Raw genomic sequence first — 23,109 nt, forward strand, 5'->3', positions numbered from 1 at the left:
TAGAGCACTGTGACCCCAGCTAACACTCCTCCATGGCTCTCCAGACTCCACTACTCACCACAGAGCCCTGTGAGCCCAGTGCCACTGTCATCCCATTTTATAGAAGGCAAAATGGAAGCAAGCAAGGCTTTGTCCCGGGTCCCTTAGCAAGGGCAGAGCCAGAAGTTGAACCCAGGAAACCTGGCTCCTGAATTCTGTACTCAGTCTGGCTGATGAAAGGGTTAACACAAGACCCTGGGATACAGGATTCAGTCCCTGCCTCATCAGGTGGGGCTCATCAGACAGGGACGCTTTCATTCTAACTCTAGCCTCATTTTGCCTGGGTACACTGATTAGAGATATTTTGTACCGATCGCAACCGTCCAAACACATGCAGGAGCTACTTCTCTCAGCCAATGTTCCCTGTTGCCCCAGATGTCCCAGCAAGGCAGACCACGAGGTACCAACGGTGTCATGAGTGATCTTTATCATCCCTTAATGCACCTGCAAAATCACACAGGAATGATTTTTCGCTGTTGACTGCTTTGTTAGCCTTCTTTTCCTTCCTCTCCTCATCTCCAAGGGCGGGCTTCTAACCTAATTCTATAATCCTACCTATTCAATGAGTTTCTAGACCGCAATCATGTTCATCTTGAAAGGAACCTGCTTTTACCATCCTCACATTTGGAGCCTGCTGAGCGCCCCCAGCTTGCCAGCAAATATCACAATGATGACTCCCTTCTCCCTGAGGCCCTGGAAGCCTTCCTTAGTTATAGCTGAGAAGTATTTTGAGAAACTGGAATTAAAGTGCTAGAGAAAGCACAACACACATCTACTGCTCATCTTGGAAGACAACAGCAGTGAGCTTCCAAAACGATCTTTGATTAACATAATCTGAGGATAATGAATATGGATGTTGTCAATAGTCACCTAGAAGCATGTTTTCTTTTGTACATTTTGTTCTCTCCAGTAAATTGCCTACCAAGAAAGGAAATGACCCACGTCCCTGTTTGCATCAATGAAATAAGCATTCAGAGGAATCACGGGGAGAGAATAGAGCCAGGCAGGAACTTTTTTATTTAACATGTAATACTTGTACATTTTTCATGGGGGACAGTGCAATATTTCAGCACAATCTGATCAGATCAAGTAATTAGCATAGCTAACCCTTGCATTCTTTATCTACCTTCCATGCCTCAAGCCTTCAAGCTCCTCCCTTTCAGTTCCTCCTTCTGCATAGGGTATATGACTACTGCTGTGGAACACAAGAAGCTATTCCTTGAAGGAATTCTTGCCACCTTCAATCCGTGTTGATTCTCCGCGTTTTCACCATGGTTTCAGGTTTCAAGTTACACGCAGTACAAATAGAAGCTGTCACCTCCCTTATAAGCCTGGTTTATGGCTCAGTGTCCTTGTGACACTTTCTGATGAAGGGGCTGACCAAGACAAGCCTCTAGAGCCTTTGGCTGTGGAGAAGCGTTGTCTTGAGACCCTGCTACTTGCCCGGGACAGGCGACGGGACATGCTGGTGGAGGGGAAATGCGGACACTCGGGCTTTCAAAGAGCTCTGCTGTGTACAGGAGAACTATCTGACCGTGGTGAGATTTAAGTTGTTGTCAAGAACAAAAACACAGCAGGAAGCAACACTGTCAGGTGTAGGAGGAAATTAAACCAGAAGGGCTGTTACCCAACCCCTGTGAACCAAATTGCCACATTTCACCTGATTCTTCTAATTATCCTAGGTATTTGCAAAGCCTTTAGAAGCAGAGAAGTGGTACATTAAGAGCTAAGTAGTGTAAGTTAGTATTTGTAGCCTATGTAGCCAGGTACTTATCATATATGTAAATACCTTATGCTTATTAGTGCAGCATTTGGAATCAATGTTTGGCCATAATTCAAATTCTTTAAATAATTTTATAAAGCTTCCAGTTTTCAATAAAAGTATAATATTTTCATCTTCTAATTTGACAAAACTTTATATAAAAATTATTTATCTCATTTATTTGAAAGGTAGAGAGGGAGACAGGTAAACAGAGTTCCCATACAAAGGTTCACTCCCCAGTTGCCTACAACAGCTGGGACTGGGTCAAGGCGAAGCCAGAAACCTGGAATTCAAGTCAAGGTCTCCCTGTGGGTGGCAGAGACTCAAGTACTTCGGCCATCAGCTGCTTCCTGCCAGGGTGCGCACTGGAAGGAATCTGGCATCGGCAGCTCAGCCAGGACCAGAACCCAGGAACCCAGATATGGAATGCCAGTATCACAAGCAACGCCTTAGCCACTGCTACAAGTTCCCACCCCAGCAAAACTTTAGGAATCACCTAACACCAGAGTTCTCAACTCTGTCAGCCCCATCATCTCTTTTAGTAATAGATATTTTTATTACGCCTCTCCTTAGAGGATGAAAATCACAGATAATCTATTTGTATGAAACATATTTCAGTATGTAAGTAGGTGTGTCCCAATGAAGTTGTCGCAAGCTTGCATTATATGAAGAATCACCACATACGAGCCAGTTCCAAATGGCTGCCTCGGGTGGCACTGCATATGTAATCCTGGGGGGCAACGCCACCATGGAGGCTTTGGTTTTCTGAAGTGGTAAACAACTTCTACTGAGTTCCAAACTAAACACTTCACAGCCTTGCTTAGATATTCTATAATTGCATCCCCGGAAAATTCAATGAAATTGTATATTAAAGCCATCCAAAATATAATATGTGTTTTTAAGTAAAACAGAGTTAGGCTGAACTCCCACCAAATGCTAGCATTCCCTTCAACTCCAGTATTCAGCAGACCAAAATAAAATAAAATAAAAATGCCCAAAACATTCTTCATTTTATTTGAGAGCCAAGTCCCCAAACAATCCCATGGGGTAGCAAGGCTCTTCTCGAGAATCATGAATCTGATTTTACCCTCTTACATAAATGCTTTTAAAAAGGTACTTCATCCCAAAGAATATGCCCAAGAATTATAGTCTGAGTAAAGCAGTCAACTTTTCATCATTCTAACAAACACCCAAGAGGAGCTTTCTCTCTGATCGTGATTCTGAAGGTCCCAATCCAAGACGGGGCAGCCCCATTGACCTGGAGCCTGATGAGGGTGAGCCGAGAGAAACAGGGAGCACACATCCACTTCCATGTGGCTTCCCCTGATCAAGCCACCATGATTCCATCATGGACTCCCCTCTAACAACCTCATCCAAATCAAATACCTCTCAAAGGCCCCACCTCCAGACACCATAATTTCATCAAGCATCTACCATTTAAGTCCCATCAACCCTTGACTTTGGGACTTGCATCTCTACAAGTTGAGGAGCCGGGCAGAGCCAGCTAAGAGACACTTAGCGTTGAGACAGATGAGCAATTCCCACATGCCAGGCATTGTCCCAAGCTCCTTTTTATCTATGTGCATTTTATCCTCACATCCACACTACGAGGAAGGCTCTATTTCCCCTGGACAGAGGAGACTGAAGCACAGAAAAGTGAAATTGCTTACCCACGGTCCCAGAGCTCTGACTCAGGCCACGCTCTCCAGAATGGCTGTGCAACCAGTGCGAGCTGCAGCCTGGCACCGAGAGCTGACAGGGGACATGCACCCTCCCGGGTTACAGACACACAGGACGGACCAGTTCTGTGAGTTCAGGATATTAACCTGCAGCCATGCCTCTAAGTCATCGTGTGCTTCCCACTCAGCCTCATCTTCTGCTTTCTTGTGTTTTTCCTGCAGACATCCATGCCCAGGAGAAGGCTGCTTTGGCTCCCTCAGGATCTTTCCTGAAAGGGAGATCCCTGTTCACTAGATGAGTTCCAGAACCATCGAGTAAGGCTTCTGTAACCCTCTTCCATCAGCTGACCGTCACCACAACCCTACCGTACGAGATGAGTGGATTCCTGGCCTCCCTGGACCCCCGGCGGGTACAGTGGGGTGCTGCGTGGTATGCGATGCACTCCAGGATCCTGCGCACCAAACCGGTGGAGTCCATGCTGGAGGGAACTGGGGGCACCACAGCACATGGCACCAAGCTAGCCCAGGTGCTCACCACCATGGACCTCATCTCCCTGGGCGTTGGCAGCTGTGTGGGCACTGGCATGTATGTGGTGTCAGGCCTGGTGGCCAAGGAAATGGCAGGACCTGGTGTCATTGTGTCTTTCATCATTGCCGCCGTGGCGTCCATCTTATCAGGTAAGTGCCTCCGTGCGGGGAAGGGCTATGGGAAGCCTGCCTGTCGGCCTGGTTACTGCTCAGCCCACTTCTCCGGGGTCCTTAGCAGTGAGGTGTGTGACATAGCAGACAAAGTCATTCATCATGCTCCCCTTCTGCCTTGACAGCCAGGGAGAGCAGGGCTAGGTTTTGACTCAAATGTAGTAGCTTCTTTTTTCTTTGATTTTTCAAACAAATCATTATTCTGATGTCCAAACCTTTCCCAACTTATCATGCCCTATCATGGTCTAATGGTTCTATTTTTATTTTAACTCTCTCTTCCATTAGAAGCCAGGTCAATTCCTTTGGTGGAGATCACAGCTAAAATATAAATAATGTACCAAGGTTAGAAAGGATAGCAAAATAGCAAGTCAATAAATCTGATATGATTGGAATTTGAGAAGTCGCAAACTGGCATTGTGCCGCAAAGGAGAAAAAAAAGCCAACATAGATTTCAAGCCATTGTGAGAATCACAAAGCGCTATCTACCATAAGCACCTTAACAGACTGATAGTCCACAGTTGGTCACCTGGCTCCTCTCTCCCCTTGAGAAAGAGTCACAAAACTCTATTTAAAAGCAAAGTGCCAGGACCTCCACGGTGATAAGACACACTCCTGTTGCCTCTGACTCGCCCCTCCTCGTCTGTTGAGTTGTGATCCGCAATACCCAGAATGCCAGGAATCAGTCAATGGACAACTGAAAACAGGAAGAAAAACAAAACTCTGAGACGTGCCGGGTTGGGGCTGGCAGATCACGTGGGTCAGCCCCTTACAGGCAGTGAATGTCTTGGTCTCTTCAAATGTTTCGGGAGAAGTAGGAGTTGTAACGTGGGTCAGGAGTTTCACATGCCTACATGTGCCATCACAGATGAAAGGGTCTGCATCCATGTAGGACACATAGGTAGTAGACAAACATGCCACCAGAAAGGGCACTGTTCGTAGTTGACATCTTTTTCATTTGATAAGGAAAATATTTCCATGCTATGCCTGTTGATCTCCACGAGCACTTATCTTCCCCATTGGTTTGCTGCCATCTCCTTTTCCTGCAGTCACCTGTTCGTATGCCTGACTATCCCAATCACTGAGGTTTCTGCAGAATACAGCGGTGTTGTCTCTTAGAGATGAAAACAAATCATTCGCATGAGTGAATTTTGTGGATATTTGAAATTCTGTTTAAGGGACTGCAGTTATTCCCACACTTTCTGATAACAGAAGCTTACCGGACATCTGTACATCTAAAAGTGTCGTCCCGTAGAACAGAATGTTGATAGTAGGACAAAAGGCAGACACATAACCAGAGGGTCCCACGGAGGGCGGAAGGCCAATGCCTGAGGGGCCTTCCCAATTAATGAAGATGACACGATTTTCTCTCAATACCATCCTATTTTGGCCCAGTCCCCAGAACACAATCTTCCCCGTCAGTGAATTATCTGCATCTTATTCTTTGCATCTACAAAGCCGAACAAGATCCAGCTGCATTCTGGGAGCCTGGCCCCTTCCAGCTTCCTGGACATTATCCGCTAATGGACTTCTCCACTGCTTGGATGGAGATTGGTCCAGCCAGAGCTGTGCTGGAGGCGGCTGCACTGGTGGCTGACAGCTCTGATTGTGCAGATCTCTTTCCAACCTTGTCCTCAGCGAAGTGATGCTGCTAATTTGAAATCAGCTCTGGCGGGGCTCTGTGTGGTTGTTCAGAAAATCAGATGGTAAACATTTATCCATACGTCACTGACCCAGCCCCACCAAGGACCCTGGGACTTACTGCCCAGTAACTGGTGCCTACACCAGGGACCAGAAGAAAAACCTCTGTCACTAGCCTAGTCTCCACATATGGCCCCATTGGTAACATTTCTGTACGTTTTGTAACTGACTCATGTCCTCACTGAAACCAGCCAGAACCTTCCTAGAGACCCCAGGCAGGGTCAGGACCAAGTAAGTAGTGCCAATGTTGGCGTATTCTAGCAGACTGCCCCCACCAGGCCCTTCGCTCCTGTGATCTTTGATCACTAATCTAGAGGAAAGTTCCCCTCCCCTGCCTCTGTCCTCTCCCCCATGCTCATCCCCACATGGCCTCTCCCTTGCACGAACGTCCCACGGCTTCCCCATAGCACAATAATCAAACTCCCCTACATCTTCCCCCTCCTGAGTGTGTGATACTTGTCTCCTTCCGGGCTTAATTAAAACCTGGCTCTCCTGCAGGTAGTCCGGTCTGCACAATCCTACATTTATCTCCAGCTATAATTGCTGCTTGGTTGCAAGAATGGAGTGAAAAAGAAAATTGGGATTAACTAGATTGTGCTTTTTCCAAAAGGAGGGAGAAAAGAGCAGTGGCGTTAAGAGTGTTTACGAAGGAAGAATAAACCACACCGAACCTCATGATGTAGGCTGAATAAACAGGAAGGCGAGAGTGATGGCGACTCACAGGAAGTGCTGGAATCAGGGGAGATTGGAGACTCAGAAAATCACTGAAATCCCAATACCAAGAAAATGAGATCGAAGGCCAGGCAGTGGCAGCTGGAGAGTGGGATGTTTGAATGCAGATTTCAGAAGTGATTCAGAAATCAATAATGTTGAGTTTGGACTTGGGACCTGGTTCAGCCATTGAGTAGCTGTGAGACCTTGAGAGGTTCCATGCCTTCTCTGAACCTCAATTTCTCCACTTTGAGAATAATAACATAATAATACGTACTTCATAGAGTTGTGGTGAAGACTAACTGGGATGCCTACAAAGTGCCAGGTCAGTGTGTAGCACACAGCCCCAAATCCGTGGTGATTATTGTGTTGTGGCAAACTCTACGTTAGGCACTCTCCGTGTAATATAACATTTAAAACTCACAAATTCTCTTCAAGGTACATTTTATTATCTCCAATTTCACCTATGTAAAAACTGAAGTTTAAATGACCAAGCCTAGATTCAAATCTGTCAGGAACACTGCTTATGAACTTAAATAATTTGATTTTTTTTTTCTGAAATAGTGGATTTGAGGTCAATTTTATTAAAGTATGATTACAAATAGTAAAATTCATCCTTTCTGTATATCCTTCTGTGAGTTTTGGCAAACACAGACAATCCTATAACCTTCACCACAATCAAGATATGGAAGAAGTCCATCACCCCAGAACCATTCCTTCCTACTTTCTCTCCATCTTTGTCCTCTTCTCTCACCCCAGCCTCAGGCAACCACTGATTTGTTTTCTGCCCCTTCCAAGTGTCATAGAAATAGAATCATCCAATATTAACTCAGAATTATCGGGTGACTTTGGTGGGGAGGGGTGAAGGGTCGATGTTTATTTGCCATTTTAAAAGGGTATACTAATATCTCAATGTGGTTTTAACTTAAAGTTCCCTCTCTTTAATGACACTGAGCATCTTTTTTATGTGTTTATTTGCCATTCATATGTCTTCCTTGATGACATGCCTTTTGCCCATTTTTTAAGTTCTTCATTTTCTTATTAATTTTTAAAAATTCTTTATATATTCTAGTTACCAGTCTTCTATCAGATACATGTTTTTGCAAATACTTTCTCCCAGTTCATGGCTCTTATTTTAATTTTCTTTTAACTTCTGTTTATTTCTTTTGAAATTTGCTTATGCCCAGGCTCTATCCCCAGAGTTTATAATTCAATTGAACTGGGATAGAGCCCAGGGATTGTTTTTTGTTTGTTTGGTTGGTTGGTTGGTTGGTTGGTTTTTAAGTTTCCCAGGAAATTCTAATATGCAACCAAGGTTGAGTACTGCTACACTTCAGAAACTTAAATCTACCTTCTGCTACGGCCATAATCTACCTTCTGCTACAAGGAAACATGTTAAAAGAGAAACTATTTAGAGTACAGAATCTTAGGAGATTTTCTGAAGCCTTTTTGCAGCATTCTCTAAGCTATGAAAATCAGCTTATAACATGAAACAGATCTGATTCACAGAGAGACAGCACTATTTTCTTTCTAATTTGACAAGACCAAAGATCCACCTAACAGTTCTGTTCCAACACTGTAATCACCCACAGCCCTGTCACAAGTGCAGGGAAACTTAGCCCAAGAAGCAGTTTGTGCTGCAACCTTTACCCTTTGTCAGGAAGGTTTGATCTACTCTGGAATAGCTCAGTGGGCCACAACCTGACCCCATGCCCATACAAACCTAAAAACAAAACAAAAAAACCTTTTGTATAGTCCACATACAGGAAATAGCTTTTTCTTCCATGTTCCTGCCTCCAGGCCAAGGGGTGGAGGCAGGGTGGTTCAAAGAGGGCTCTCTGATGTAGTTGGCTGGCAATGAAACAAAGCAAAGCTATCACACCAGACACTGGACCATGTAAAGCCGCAGGAGGCTTTGATGAACTTGAGTGGTAGTAGAATGGCAGGTTTGACATTTTTCCTGGGTTTATGTCCAGTTCTCTTTTACTATTATTAAAAAATAAACCATACACAGAATATAGGCCTGAATGGCTCCAAAGCTCATGCACTTTCTACCATCACCCTTCAAGCTCATATCCCAATAAAGATTAAGAAACAGTATGCCTCCCCAGCACCCATCCCTTGCCTCATGCAAAACACCAGCAATTTTTATCATATGCCCATAGGAAATGGTTGGCAAATATGGAATAGGATATGGTTCAGTAAAAATGTATTGGGTTCCCACAATATACCAGTTCCTAGGGTGGTACCACAAATACACTAGAAATTGCCTCTCCTGCAGGCCCTGTTGCTTATCAATGGAGATGAAAACAAAATCTAATAAGTAGGCCAGCGCCTCAGCTCAATAGGCTAATCCTCCACCTGCGGTGCCGGCACACGGGGTTCTAGTCCCGGGTGGGGTGCCAGATTCTGTCCCAGTTGTTCCTCTTCCAGTCCAGCTCTCTGCTGTGGCCCAGGAGTGCAGTGGGGGATGGCCCAGGTCCTTGGGCCCTGCACCCACATGTGAGACCAGGAGAAGCACCTGGCTCCTGGCTTTGGATCAGCACAGTACGCTGGCCGCAGCGACCATTGCAGGGTGAACCAACAGAAAAGGAAGACCTTTCTCTCTCTCTCACTGTCCACTCTGCCTGTCAAACAAAAAAATCTAATAAGTAAATACAGTAGTAATAGTAGTAATAATAGTAACAGTAGCAGCAGCTACCATTTATTGAGCACTTACTGTGTACCAATTATTACCTACAAGGTAATTACCAATTACTTACTGTGTACAATTATTACCTACAAGGGAACTTTAAAAAAATTCATGGGAAATGGGATTAAAAGATAAGATTATTTTGGTACAAAACAATTTGAATTCCATGCATCTATCCATAGTCTGCATTTTCCGAGAGCTTGTTGAAGCCTCCTCACATCACAGGTGAGAAAGCTGAGATTTCTGGAAGGTTTGGGAACTTGCTTACGGTTCCTGTGTAAGAGAAGACGGAGCCAGGCATGGAGAGACAGGAGTCTGACTCCAGAGCTCACTGTTCAATTTGCTATTCTGCTGCTGGAGGATTGGATTCAAGAGCAGACAACAGAAAACCAACAATCAGGGATAACTCGATTTCTCTGTGTAAAAGAAATCAGGAGGGAGACTGCCCATGTGGCTCCTTAGTCAGGGGACTCATCCTCCGGGGACTTCTCTGCTTTACCATCCAGACATGCACCGGGCTTCCACCTGCAATGGGGACATCGAGACCAAGATGGCTGTCAGGGCACTTGTTGGCATGTGTGCATGAAGACAGGAGGAAAAAGGGGAGGTTGACACAGGCCATTCCCACCTCGCTGCCCTTCTTAAGAAGCTGTCTCGGGACTCCTTTCCTACAACTTCCATTTACAATGGCCAAAACTTGGACACCTGGCCACAGCCAGGGAGGCTCAGAAGTCTTCCCACTGGGTACGTGGCCAATCCCAGTATCACAGAGATTCTGTTGATAGGAAATAAAGGGAAAACCAGCTGTCACTGCCACATTTGTAATGGATGCAGAACCCCTAAGCCCTCCAGTTTGCTGAGATCAGTTTGTTCTGAGAGCATTAACATTGGTCTGATCCCCAGTCAGTGTGCTATTAGAAGATCTGAAGTCCCCCTCAATATCCATCCGGGGAGTTGTGAAGCTCACCTTTCTCCAAGTTCTTCCAGCTCAAAGTCTCTGCTTGCACAGAGTCTCTGTCTCACTCTGCACTCCCCATCTGCAGCCTGCTGTTCATCACCTCATCAGAAAGCTTGACCCCACCCCCCACCCCTTCCTCTCCTCAGGTGTAGGTAAGGCAAGGTTGTGTGTAGTGGATCTTCTGGAAAGTCTGGGCCAGAGCTAGGGTCTAGAGCCCAGACAGTCCCAGCAGACAGCAAGCCTACACCTGAGTATAGACACTGCAGTTCTCACTGCCTTTGGGGGTCCCCACCAACCCTCTCTTCTTGGCTCCAGCCACCAGACCCACTGTGGGCAGCCTTTCTTTGCCAACCTCTCTTTCTTCCTAGCCTCCGTACTGCTGAGCTCTAAGACTCTTGTCCACATCTCAACCAGTTTATATCGCCCTCCAAGTTCATCCTGGCCATTCTCCAAAGATTATCTTCCTCCAACCAAATAGTACTTCAAGATAATTCACTTAACAAAGAGGTTTCTTGGAAGAGGGATTTGGGGGCCAAGCCAGGAAGATTTGATATGATTTTGTAGGCACTGAGAAATTCAGGGACAGGGCCATCATTATGCGGTGACTGCCACGTGTGATGCTGCATCCCATATCAGAGCACCAGTTCAAGTCCTGGCTGCTCCGCTTCTGATCCAGCTCCTTGCCAATGAGCCTGGAAAGGCAGCAGAAGATGGCCCAAGTACTTGGGTCCCTGCCACCACTGCAGGAGACCAAGATGGAGCTCCAGGCTCCTGGCTTCAGCCTGGCTCAGCCCTAGCTGCTGCAGCCATTTGGGGAGTGAACCAGCAGATGGAAGATTTCTCTCTCTCTCTCCCCTGGCCCTGTCACTTTGCCTATTAAATAAGTAAATAAATCTTCTTGTAGAATACAGAAATGCAGTGAAATGGCCAGATATGTACCTTAGTAACACAGTGGAGAAAGAATGGAAGTGGAAACCTGCTTGTGCAGTATTGTATAAAACAGGCGAGGGGTTATAAGGCCCTGGTCCCAGATAGTGCAGGTGGCAAGAAAGATAAGGTGGAGTATTTGGGTGTGGGTGGATGAAGGACACTCAGGGGCAGGGAGAAATGTTCTTTCTAACAAAGAAAAGACACGTGATAAATGAGAAGGCTTTGGAACTACATCAATGTTATTAAGAAAATGGATTTTACAACACAGTTCTGGTGACAAAAAGTGAGAGTAGAAAAGTTCATGCAGGGAACCATGGCAAAGAGGGCCAGCCCCAACCACCACAAGGGGCACCAAACTCACCCGTGAATGCAAAGGGTGCTTTCAGACAGCGCCTGCTCCCCAGCCTCGCCCGCCCAGTGGAGAGCGGCCTGACTTGAGTTCTGCTCCAGGTGAGGACCCAGCGAGTCGGAGGCTAGGAACTTCCTGAAGATCTGACAGCTGCTTCATTTGGAGCTGGAACTCAGCTCTAAGACTGCCGAGCTCCAACACTCACACTTCCAGCTCAGCATCTAGCTCTCTGAGGTCTTCAAGCCCCAAATCTTGCTCATTAGATGTCAATTAATAATTGCAATCAATCCTCATCGATTGTATCTAAACGGCAGTATAGAAACATCACAGGGAGTAGTGTGTCTGTTGGTGCTCTTGGCTTGTAGTGTAGCTTTGGAGTTTTGAATCTGTGTCTCCTACCATCCTCATTTGCTCTTTAGCAGCTTCCATTCTGCCATCAGGGGAGCCCGTGATAACAGAGTCCCTGGGGTGGTGGCAAGGGGCACAGAGCTCTGTGGAGTCGGTGCCTTTCCTATGAGCGGGCGAGGCCCCAGCCTCCTCCCAGGGCTGGCTCTGCAGGCCTTCTCAAAGCTCAGGCAGTCTCCCTATTCCACTATTCATCTTGGCTTGGATTTGCATGACCAAGGAGAGATTTCTAAAGTTTCAGAAATTACATAGTCTGACGAGTGCCCTCGTTTTAGTTTTCCGAACAACAAACGCTTTGCCTTTCTCCAACTGAAGTCAGACTTGCGAGGTGAACCAGGAGGCTTGGTCCTTGGTCACCCTCTGGGTGATCAAAGATCACTTACTCTGTCCACAAACTCACATTTGTTTGTTCCGCAGAACACCCCTGAGAATTGCTCTTAGCCACTCTGCAGGGTGGAAGAGGCGGGACTATTTAGAGGGCGGGGCGGAATGGTGAAGATGAACAGCAGCACACCAGTCTTCAGAGCTCTGGAAAACGTGCTCTCCCAAATATTATCCAAATACATGGCTGGATCTCAAGGCCTTGCTACTGAGAGCAGCTACCTCTGGGTTAGAGTCTCCAAGATACGAGCTAGCAAGTTCTCAAAGTCAGCCTCTACTTTCGTTATTATTGTTATTATTGGGCAAACACTGTGCACCAGGCACTGTGCACCCATCATCTCATTGCAGCCTTCTCAGTCCCCAGCTGGGTGCACGTTGGTGTCCTCCGTTAAGAGTCTCCATGACAGCGACACTCCTGACAGCTTCCCATGTGTCTGGCACTCGCTGAGCAATGTCCTTACAGTCCTTCCAACAAACTCGCCCAAATAAATGCAGTTATACTCGCTTTGCAGATGACAACACAGAGTCCCAGAGAGGTCAGGTGACTTTAGAGTGACAGGTGGTCGGCACAAAGTGGGAGTCTCCAGTTCTGCCTGTCTCCAGACACATGGCCCCCCTGCTGCTTCCTGCAGACCACCCCCCAACATTTAAAATCTCCCCAAAGAGAATCAAATGAATCCAGGAAACCTGCACCCTTCCTGAGGTTCCAGCGCAGCCTGTTCCTCACCCTAGTCGATTGATCAGGAAAGCACTTGCATAGATCCAAACCTCTGCAAATCAGGTCAGGAAAATGACTTCTGAGCTCGATACCTTCGTGACACCTGTCAGCAATGAGGAGAAAGGGTTGCAAAGTTCATGCAGCTCTTCTATCTGGGGCCCGATTGACAGCCCTGTAGGAAGGATGTCAGTTACCAGGTCAGAGAAGGTGAGCACATTTTAATAGGAATCTGCCAGTTTCTCAAAGTGCTGATAATGAAAACCAGCATCCTCCAGCAAACTCGGGAAAGCCTGGGCTGCTTTTACATCTTCTGCCACAGCTGGTAGAGTGGACAGTGCAGGAAAGAGCACCTGGCGTGGTCATGGGAGGGGCTGGCCACCTGCTCCGGGCTCAGCGTGGCGGGGGCTCCTGCTGCAAGCTGGGAGACAAAGGGCTCAGCATGGGTGTGGAGAAGCAAGACCAGCCCACGTGGAATTACTGAGCGCTGCAGGGGACAGCCTGCCCATGGAGCAGCAGGCAAGATGGGGCTCCCGGGAGTGGGCACTCTCAGCAGATGCCCGCGGAGGGGGAGACCCAGGGAATCTTCGTGTCTGCCAAAGGCACGAGAGACCGCTGGTGAGAAAGGCGCCATCCACACTTTTTTCCAGCTTGGACAGGGGGAGAAGAGCAGGCCAGAGACAGCATTGAGGATTCTCAGGAGAGAATCTTTTGGGAATGGGAGCTGCCTCTGCCTCTGGTTCTGCCCCCTTCTTTGACACAAACACTGACCACTGTCACCCCCCTCCTCCCCTCTCCTCTGCCCTGAAGACTCTAGCAGGCATGGCCTTCTGTGGGGCATAAATATCGCATTTGTATTGTGAGGAGTGAGGGTCGCCAGCTGCTGGGCGGTGAGCACTGAAGTGTGGCGTGTGCTGAGTAGAGCAGGCTGCAGCACCCTCCACACACACCTGACGGGCCAGGGCTGCTGTTCCTCCCCAGGGCCCCCTGTAGGAGCTTGGCAGCCCCTAACGCATGCAATGGCCCAGGTGGCTTTTGCTCAGTTTTGTACAAGGGACTTGCAGTACCCACAACAGTGACTCCCTTAACTTTTATCAGTGGCCTCCTGAAAGAGGCATTGCCGCCAATGAAAACATCAAGTGCTTTTAGCTGTGTTTGTAGTATTCTGCCATATGAGGATCATTAACACGTTCTTAGAGATGTTTTCAAAGCAGCATGTGCGAATCTACCCTTCACATGTAAGCGAAATTCATTACATTGTTTATTTTCTTAGAAGTCCTAAAAATTATAAGCATTTATTTATATATGGCATTTATAAACAAAGGCACAGATAAATAAATATAGCCGAAGACTATTACTGAATTTATTCTGAAATAGGAAATGCCTGAAAAGTTAAGAGGATCTATACATAGAGACACATATTCTTAGGGTGCAGAGGGTTAGGCTGCCCCTTGGAGCGCCCTCATCCCCTATGGGAGTGCCTGGGTCCGAGTCCCACCTCCACTTCTGATTCAAGCTTCCTGCTAATATGCAGGCTGGGAGGCAGCCAAAGATGGCTCAAGTAGTTGGGTCCCTGTCACCCATGTGGGAGACCTAGATTGAGTTCTGGGTTCCTGGCTTCAGCCTGGCCCAGCCCCAGCTGTTGGGGGCATTTGAGGATGGGAGATCTCTCTCTCTCTCCCCTTTTTTTTGTCTCTCCCTCCCTTCCTCTCTATCAAATAAATTGAATAAATAAATGTTGAAAATCAGCAGTTGCATGACCACATAGTACTTCAATTCACCATATTACAGAAGCGGACCTCCCAGTAATCTCTAAAATACTCTCATAGAGGGAGATCTAGAGGCGACAGTAAACAGATCGGTTGTTTCCATTTATCAACAAATTACCAAGCCCCCTTGATCTCTATTGGAGTGGCTTCCTGGCCAGAAGGGGCGTTTCTTCCCTTCCTGTTTATGGGTTAAGATACTGGTGCTGTGGTTTGGGGGCCTCGACAGCTCCCTGTTTCCCACCCAACTTCAGCGGGAGCCCTGTCGGGTTCAGTGAGCAATGGCGCCATCCACCCCCTGATGCTGCCCCTCCCCTACACGTGGGCAGCCCCTGTTGCCCTCCTGGGGCAGCTCTTGGCAGAGAAAACCCAAGTCTCTGCGTAGACACAAAGGAAAGCGGGCATTCCCAGACACTTCACGGTTCTCCAAGACACGTTTGTAAAAATGGCCCGGGCTTCGCTGACCAGAGGCAGAGTGACTTGAGTTGGCTCAGGTAGAAGTCACGGCCATGGTGAGGTGGGAGCCAGAGAGCACCTGGCAGGCCGCTTCCTGGAGACGAAACCCTCAATCTTCTTGGCTGACCACGAGCATGGCAGAGGACAGCAGGGACTGGGGAGGTTTTTCTCAGCTTCGAGCAGCCTACAGGGATGGGGTTGCCCCGATACGTGCCGCTGGAATTCGGTCACTGGGAGGAATTCACAGCTAGTCCCTCCCAAGGCTGAACCCACCCTTCCCCTCATCTTTTTCTGACTGGTGAAGCCAGCTCACCCTGCAAGATGCCGCTTCAGAGCCCCCAGGCCCCCTGCTTCCTCTCTACTTCCCTCACAACCAAAGATCCACCCTCCCCTCCTTCCCAGGGCTCTGAGAACACCTGGAACTCCTCGGCCACCGGCCGCCGCCGTGTGGAATCAACTGTTGCAGGAACTCCTCCTGATTAGAAGATAGGTGCTTCCTGATCAGGAAATCGGCTTTGCTTACTGCGCGTGTCTCTGCCTTCGTGGCAGTGCCTGATTTAGTACGCACTTCACAATGTGTGTGCGTAAAGGGGAGAAATGAGGAAGTCAGAAGTTATTTAGGAAATGGCTAAGCTAATTGATAAGTAGGTTAGGGAATTAGGCGAGGGGAGGTAAGCTACATGCTAATGACAAACATCTCTGTGTGCAGAAAGCAATTAGCATTCGAGTGTGAATAACCACTAGGTTTAATCCTCCAGGTGGAAGTAAACTTATTTAGAAGGATTACTTATCTAGTGGCTTTCTTTGTTGGGATGAGGCGAGAAACGGGAGCCCAGTTCCAAACTGAAGAAGGCCTTCTCCACATTTTGCCCCTCTCTGCTGGGTTTTCCTTCTCCATGCCCTCTTAGGGTGCACAGGCTTTGCCTCCTAGGACTTCAAGGATAAACAGAGAGCGAGGGCCGGCTGCGGAATCAGAGGAGGAGGAGCAAGCAGTGGTGGTTTTGCTGCTGGGCTGCACTGTGCTAAGCCCAGTCTGGAAAGTTGAGTGTGGTGTGGAGGATCCCTGGGCGCCGCAGACCTGAGGCTGGCTCTTCTTCCCCTTGGCCGATAGAACCATGGAGTCTGACTTGGAAAGATAGTCGCGCTGACAAAGGTCATATCTTTCCCTTTTCCTGAAGTCACACATTAGCTGGCGTCCACAAGAGGAGAGTAATAGGGCTTATCTCAAATTAGAGAATCTCTGGGTGCCTTGTCCCAGGCCTCTTTTCAACATGAAGCACTCTCCAAGTTTGACTGCTTTTTGCATTAGTAGCTGGTGCGTGCGGTACTGGTTATGACATTTAACCACCAAGAGCTCTGGGTTTAGAAGTAAAACACCAGGCATTTGACAGGCTGTGCATAAGGATATGTTTGTAATACATTTAAAGGGTGGCTGAGCAGCAAGGGCCGTGAGCCACCCCTCTTCCCTGCAGCCCTGCCGAGATCAATGCCTCCTGTTTCTCAAGGACCCAGACTTTCTGTCTGAACCACGACGATGGGGACAGTTCCATCACGTGGTGGCAGCGTGCAGTCACTCACTGACGGCCGCCTACGTGCTCGTGTCGTGGCCCAGTGACTCTCCAGCCACTGGGTTATACTTCTGGAAGCTGCACCTCTCCAATCACTTGGCGGGTAACCAGGCAATGCAGAAATCACTGTGATAAAACAGCACACGGCGAGTATGATTAAGAAGTAACTCTTGGGCACAACTTAAAACGGATGATCAAATTAAGCAAAGATTATTTAGACGTGGCTCTCTCGTTTGGAGCAGTTATTCTCCTCCCTGGCTCACACAAATCCACTTTCAGTGGTAAATCCTTTGTAATGCGTCCTTTACTACTTAGGAATGAGAACTAGAAGTCATGTGACGTTTCCAGTCACTTAAATTTTGCCTCCTCATTTCACCCCATGAGGGTAGGTAACCTGCACTTGGACACTCAGACCCTAGAGCATCTGAGATAGAAACCCCGCTTTCCTGCCCTATGCCTTTTATTTCTTAATGAAATTAGAAAGATGCCCTTGACTCTATCTCACTGGCATACCAGATATTTCAAAATTATTCAATGAATGACAATATTTTCCAGGATATTGGGCTTTTAAACACTTGGTTCTCACCACTGGGCTTCAATACCAGCTTAAATATTCTCTAGTGCCCACCAAAATCCTGGATTCCTGCATACAAACAAATCAGAAGGATTTGAAAATACTACAAAATCCCTTACAGTGTGTCTGAAAGAGTGATTCTTGAAGCATAATTGCCTTAGATGGTTAGTGGCTGATTTCCCATTGTTCTCCCTAAACTGCCGTCAGGATGCCAGGGGACCCTGGGAAATGGAGGCCACGGGGTCTCAAGGCCCCTGATACCAGGCACGGCCGGGGCCTCTTCCTCACACTCAGGACAGCAAGGGGCTGGTCCCTTAACAAGACCGACAGGGATGTGGCTATTCCCTAATTGCCCTTAGCCACTAGGCCTCGGGGGCGCATTGAGTGCTTTTACATTAAATTTGGCAAATGAAATATTAGGGAGAGAACATTTGATTGCACCAATTCCACAATACCAGCCCTCCAAATTAAATTTGCAAGCAAACGGATGCCTGTTCCAAAACCCTCAGTGGGGAGAAAATCTACTTCAAACCTTCTACATGATCAGAAGTGAACACGGGTGGAGAGAGTAAGCTCGTGGGACATAGGAATTATTGAAGGAAACTGCAGATCCTACACCAAAGAGAAGTTAGCGGTCACCTGGTGCTTCCTCACACAGCACTAAAAGAGCAACCAAATCTGTGCCGACTCAGAGGGAACACAGAAGCTCTGCAGGCATCCAAGAACACATCCTCAGGACCTCCTCCTCCAGGCAGACATTTCTCTGTGCAAGAGTTCTTCCGGCCTTTCTGCAGAGACCACTTCCTCTTAATTGTAGACTCACTCTGACAATGTAAACATCCAGGGTTAGAAGCAGCAATGTACAAAAGAGGTGGTCTGACTGCCCAAGGTAAGCAAACCAAGTGAAGGCCAGGGGAGCTAACAGCTGACGGCCTGACATCAAGGAAGGAGGTGGAAAATTCTTTAGCAAAGCAGGGGGAGGATTCACACAGGAACTCAAACTCAGCAGCAGCCTGGCTCATGTCACACGGGACAAACGGCTTCACTCTCTGAGAGCAGCTCCATAACATAGGACAACGCAGTAGTTGACCTAAGAGTTTAGTTTATGCTCACTTTATTTGTCAGTAAAGCCAGCAAGATTCAACACAACGGCTAGAGTCTTTGAGCGTCAGAATTGGGAGATCCTTGAAACAGTCCCTGGTTTAATACTTTATTTCACAAATAAGGAAGTGGAGTACACAGGGGTGGGGTTGAGGTAGGAACCTAGTGCTCCATCCACAGGGACGTCTTGTCAGCTGATGCCACTGAGAGTGAGACAGAGATGACATCACCTTGAATCATGGATTGTGTCATTGCTTTTGACATCTCTGTTTTTGCTTCCTTGCATTGATTCACCCCCTTGACAAGGAGAAGAAGGCTGCTCTCTTTATTCACAAAAGAGTGAACTATTGTTCCCTGGTTTGTGATGAGAGAACCTCAGGGTTGGCCCTTAACAAAATTGAGACTGAAGGTAAAGTTGCTTTGAGTTCCCTCCCACGTCCTCCCACATCCCACTCCCGGTGTGTCTTCTCCAAGCTGTCCTATGTCTGTCCTCCAACTGGTTGTCCCACGCACTGGCCCCCAGCACAGAATGCCTAATACAAAATAGGAAACTCTCCCAGCTCCCAGAAGTTTGGTGTATTCTCAGTGTGTTTTTAATTCCACCTCTCACTGCATCACAGAATGAGGCAATATTCCAGTGTTTTTCAGATCTAAGTGAGTATTAACATTACCTGGGTAGCTTGTTAAAGTGCAGGGTCCTGCTTCCAATCTCTGGAAATTGGGATTCAGTAGTTGATTCTGGTGGATGTGTACCCTGGACCTACTTTGGAAAACACAGGGCTACTGCTTGCCCATCATCTCCTCCTCACACACCCATGCACACTCCCTTCCACCCATCCCTTCATCCTGTCTCTCTCCACCATGTCTCTGCCTCATGTCCCACCTTTTTAGTCCGATTAACTCCTCTGCATACAAGGAGCTAAGCATGTGTCTTTCGTCTCTACTCTCACAGCTCCCATACATTGCTGCGCTGGTGCAGCCTCCCACACGGGCAGACTTCCTGGCCTATCTGCCCTTGAGGCTGGAGTGTGTGTCATTTGTCTGTCTCATGGCCAGCCCTTAGCACTCTGCCAACCAATCTAAAATGTCTGTTGAATTACCTTCTGCATGTGTTAAATGTGCTTGTCAGTAACTCGTACTGTATTTATATTTGCATTTTTCTATAACTCCTCACCACAGATTGCTAGAATCATCATCCTCAAACAAGGATCACCTGCTGTAATACGTAACCGCTGAAGGGATGGATGCTATTGTATAATATAACCCTGGTGCCATCAAGGATGGGGACTGTACTGAAATCCACTGTCCACATCCACTCAGGATATCTGACCACACAGGAACACAACAGACATGCGTAACAACTGGGAATTTTCCTACGGAAACATCAGTTTCCAGTAGTTTGGCAGAATGAGTTCTGTTTGCCTTCCCAGGCATTCAGGTTAAAAAGTTTTTCAGAAGTGAAGTGAGAAGAGATTAGAATTGATCTTGATGCAATTCACAGACACAAGCTTTGTGTATTGGTCCTAAGGTTCCTGAGATCCCCAGTAATTCGGGGCCTAAGATCACTCACCAACCGTCAAGACATTGGCTTATCTCCCGAAGTCCACCGTCTGTGTGTTTGTTCCTCACAGGCGTCTGCTATGCAGAGTTTGGAGTCCGAGTCCCCAAGACCACGGGGTCGGCCTACACCTACAGCTATGTCACTGTTGGGGAATTTGTGGCGTTCTTCATTGGCTGGAACCTGATCCTGGAGTACCTGATTGGCACTGCAGCTGGCGCCAGTGCTCTGAGCAGCATGTTTGACTCGCTGGCAAACCACACCATTAGCCGCTGGATGGTGGACAGCGTGGGAACCCTCAACGGCCTGGGTGAGACTGCATGTCTCCTGTAAAGTAATTCTTCCTCTGTGAATCTATCCATTCTAAGGAAACTACCCTAATGTCCACAAAACATTATACCAAAAGATGTTCATCACAGCCTTATTTACAATAATAAGAACATTAGAAACAGCCTAAATTTTCAGTAGTGGGGCAAATAATTAAGTAAATTGTGGACACGTATTATGTAGCTAGCAACTAAGAGGATTGCTATGAAAACCATTGTAATAGCATGGACTATTTTTTAATAGAAAACTTTTATTTAATACATATAAATTTCAAAAGTACAACTTTTGGATTATAGCGGTTCTTCCCCCACATCCACCCTCCCACCCGCAAACCATCCCATCTCCTACTCCCTCTCCCATCCCATTCTCCACCAAGATTCATTTTTAACTATCTTTATATACAGAAGATCAACTCTATTCTGAGTAAAGATTTCAACAGTTTGCACCCACACAGACACACAAAGTATAAAGTACTGTTTGAAGATTAGTCTTACTGTCAATTGTAGTACCACACATAAAAGACAGAAGTCCTACATAGGGAGCAAGTGCACAGTGATTCCTGTTGTTGATTAAAAATTGACACTCTTATTTATGACGTCAGTAATCACCTGAGGCTCTTGTCATGAGCTGCCAAGGCTATGGAAGCCTCTTGAGTTCACAGACTCTGACCTTATTTAGACAAGGCCGTAACCAAAGTGGAAGTTCTCTCCTCCCTTCAGAGAAAGGTACCTCCTTCTTTGATGGCCCGTTCTTTCCACTGGGATCTCACTCACAGAGATCTTTCATTTAAGTCATTTTTTGCCACAGTGTCTTGGCTTTGCATGGTCTATTTTTTAATATAATGTTGTTGAATTACCTTCTGCATGTGTTAAATGTGCTAAATGTTTTAAATGTCAAAGGATACAAACCATACATGCATCACATCAATAACTACAAAAAAATACAATCAATGCCATAAAAAGGACTGTAAGGAATTTGCCTGATGCTTTCATCAGAAGATTTTTTTAAACTTTCATACATAAGCATGGATTAATTTTTGAAACTTTTGTAAAAAAAAAAAAAAACTTTTAAAGAAACAAGATGGGTTCCAATCTAACAGAAGTCGAGGGGTCAACTATAACTGAATGACAGCTCAAAGGTCAGAAGCTCACCTAATCACTGCAGTGGACTCTAGCTCCCTCCATCACCTGCCACCCACCTTCCATCCCAATATCTGACTCCACCCTTTCACACTCATGGGAGGCTATGCTTTGGAGTCTAGCCTGGGAACTTCCAAGGCATGATTCAGCAGCTGTGTCAAGTCCTTTGGCTTCCAGGTCCCTGTCTCAGGAAAACTGGCAAAAAATGCAGAGCATGCAGACCTAGAGGAGATTAAAAATATATAAAAAGACTGTGTCCTGGCCGGTGCCGCGGCTCAACAGGCTAATCCTCCGCCTTGCGGCACCGGCACACCGGGTTCTAGTCCCGGTTGGGGTGCCGGATCCTGTCCCGGTTGCCCCTCTTCCAGGCCAGCTCTCTGCTGTGACCCGGGAGTGCAGTGGAGGATGGCCCAAGTGCTTGGGCCCTGCACCCCATGGGAGACCAGGAGAAGCACCTGGCTCCTGGCTTCGGATCAGTGCAGTGGACCAGCCGCAGCCGCCATTGGAGGGTGAACCAACGGCAAAGGAAGACTTTTCTCTGTGTCCGTTCACTATACTGACATCATGGAACTTTCTGTCTGAAAGTGTCCTCCCAAATCACATCATCCGTCTCCATCTCACAGATGAGGCCCGGAAAGACGAGGCAGCTTCAGCCCGGCCACAGAGCTGGCTGCCGGCAAAAGCACAGCAGAAAGCCAGGACTCCTGCTGGCTGAGGCAGTGCCTCGTCCACTCCATAGGGGGCAGGAGTCCACTGGCCAGTGGGCGAGGCCCAGCGGGCGGGGTGTGTTCACGGTCATTTTCTCTGCAGCACATGCACACGGATGGAGAGAAGCCCTCTACAGTCATCAGCAAAGGCACACATTCTCAAAGTTTCTAATAAAAAATGAAGGGCTGTTGTTGGAAGGAAATAAAATTTTACAGACTGTCAAGGTAACGATAATGAAGATAGGATCATTTGCAAGTATCACATTAGTCCTGTGGAGCACCCGCAGATATGCCGGGACCATCCTGACAGCAAATGTTCCGTGCTTTGATTCCATCAGTGCTGCTGTAATTGTCACATCACACACCCCACCCTTCTCAGCGCTGAGTGCAGGTGCACTGGGGTGGGACCAGGAGTTTGCACAGCCCTCTCTGCCCTCTGGAAAACGTTAAAGCCTGTTTTTGCTCTCTAGGGAAAGGTGAGGAATCCTACCCGGACCTTCTGGCTCTGGTGATCGCCGTCATCGTGACCATCATCGTGGCACTGGGCGTGAAGAACTCCGTGGGCTTCAACAACGTCCTCAATGTGCTGAACCTGGCCGTGTGGGTGTTCATCATGATTGCAGGCCTCTTCTTTATCAATGGGAAATACTGGGCCGAGGGCCAGTTCTTACCCCACGGCTGGTCAGGGGTGAGTTCATCCCTATGGCCTGGTGCACCTGCCACATGCCCTGCCTTCCACCCTGCAACCAGCCTAGCATCTAGGGTCAAGAAAATGCCCCGTACTTATCAGGGACACCCTTCATCACCTTTTAACATTAGAACTTTCTCAAGAAGTAGTTCTTTTTTAAAATTTTATTTGGCTCCTAAGCATATGTTGAGGCCCTATTTTATACAA

The 23,109-nt window shown here is 47.3% G+C and overlaps 1 protein-coding gene across 1 annotated transcript in view; it reads left to right on the top strand.

The window, feature by feature from the left end:
• Positions 1-3,854: 3,854 nt before the first annotated feature.
• The window catches only part of SLC7A14 (solute carrier family 7 member 14), a 45,278-nt gene continuing 26,023 nt past the window's right edge, over positions 3,855-23,109 (top strand). Inside the window, exons 1-3 of the mRNA XM_062177997.1 lie at positions 3,855-4,158; positions 20,115-20,351; positions 22,685-22,902. Of these exons, the coding sequence (XP_062033981.1) occupies positions 3,855-4,158; positions 20,115-20,351; positions 22,685-22,902 (759 nt within the window). The remainder of the gene's footprint in view (positions 4,159-20,114; positions 20,352-22,684; positions 22,903-23,109) is intronic.

Source organism: Lepus europaeus, chromosome 2, assembly GCF_033115175.1.
Source record: "Lepus europaeus isolate LE1 chromosome 2, mLepTim1.pri, whole genome shotgun sequence".
Taxonomy (NCBI): domain Eukaryota; kingdom Metazoa; phylum Chordata; class Mammalia; order Lagomorpha; family Leporidae; genus Lepus; species Lepus europaeus.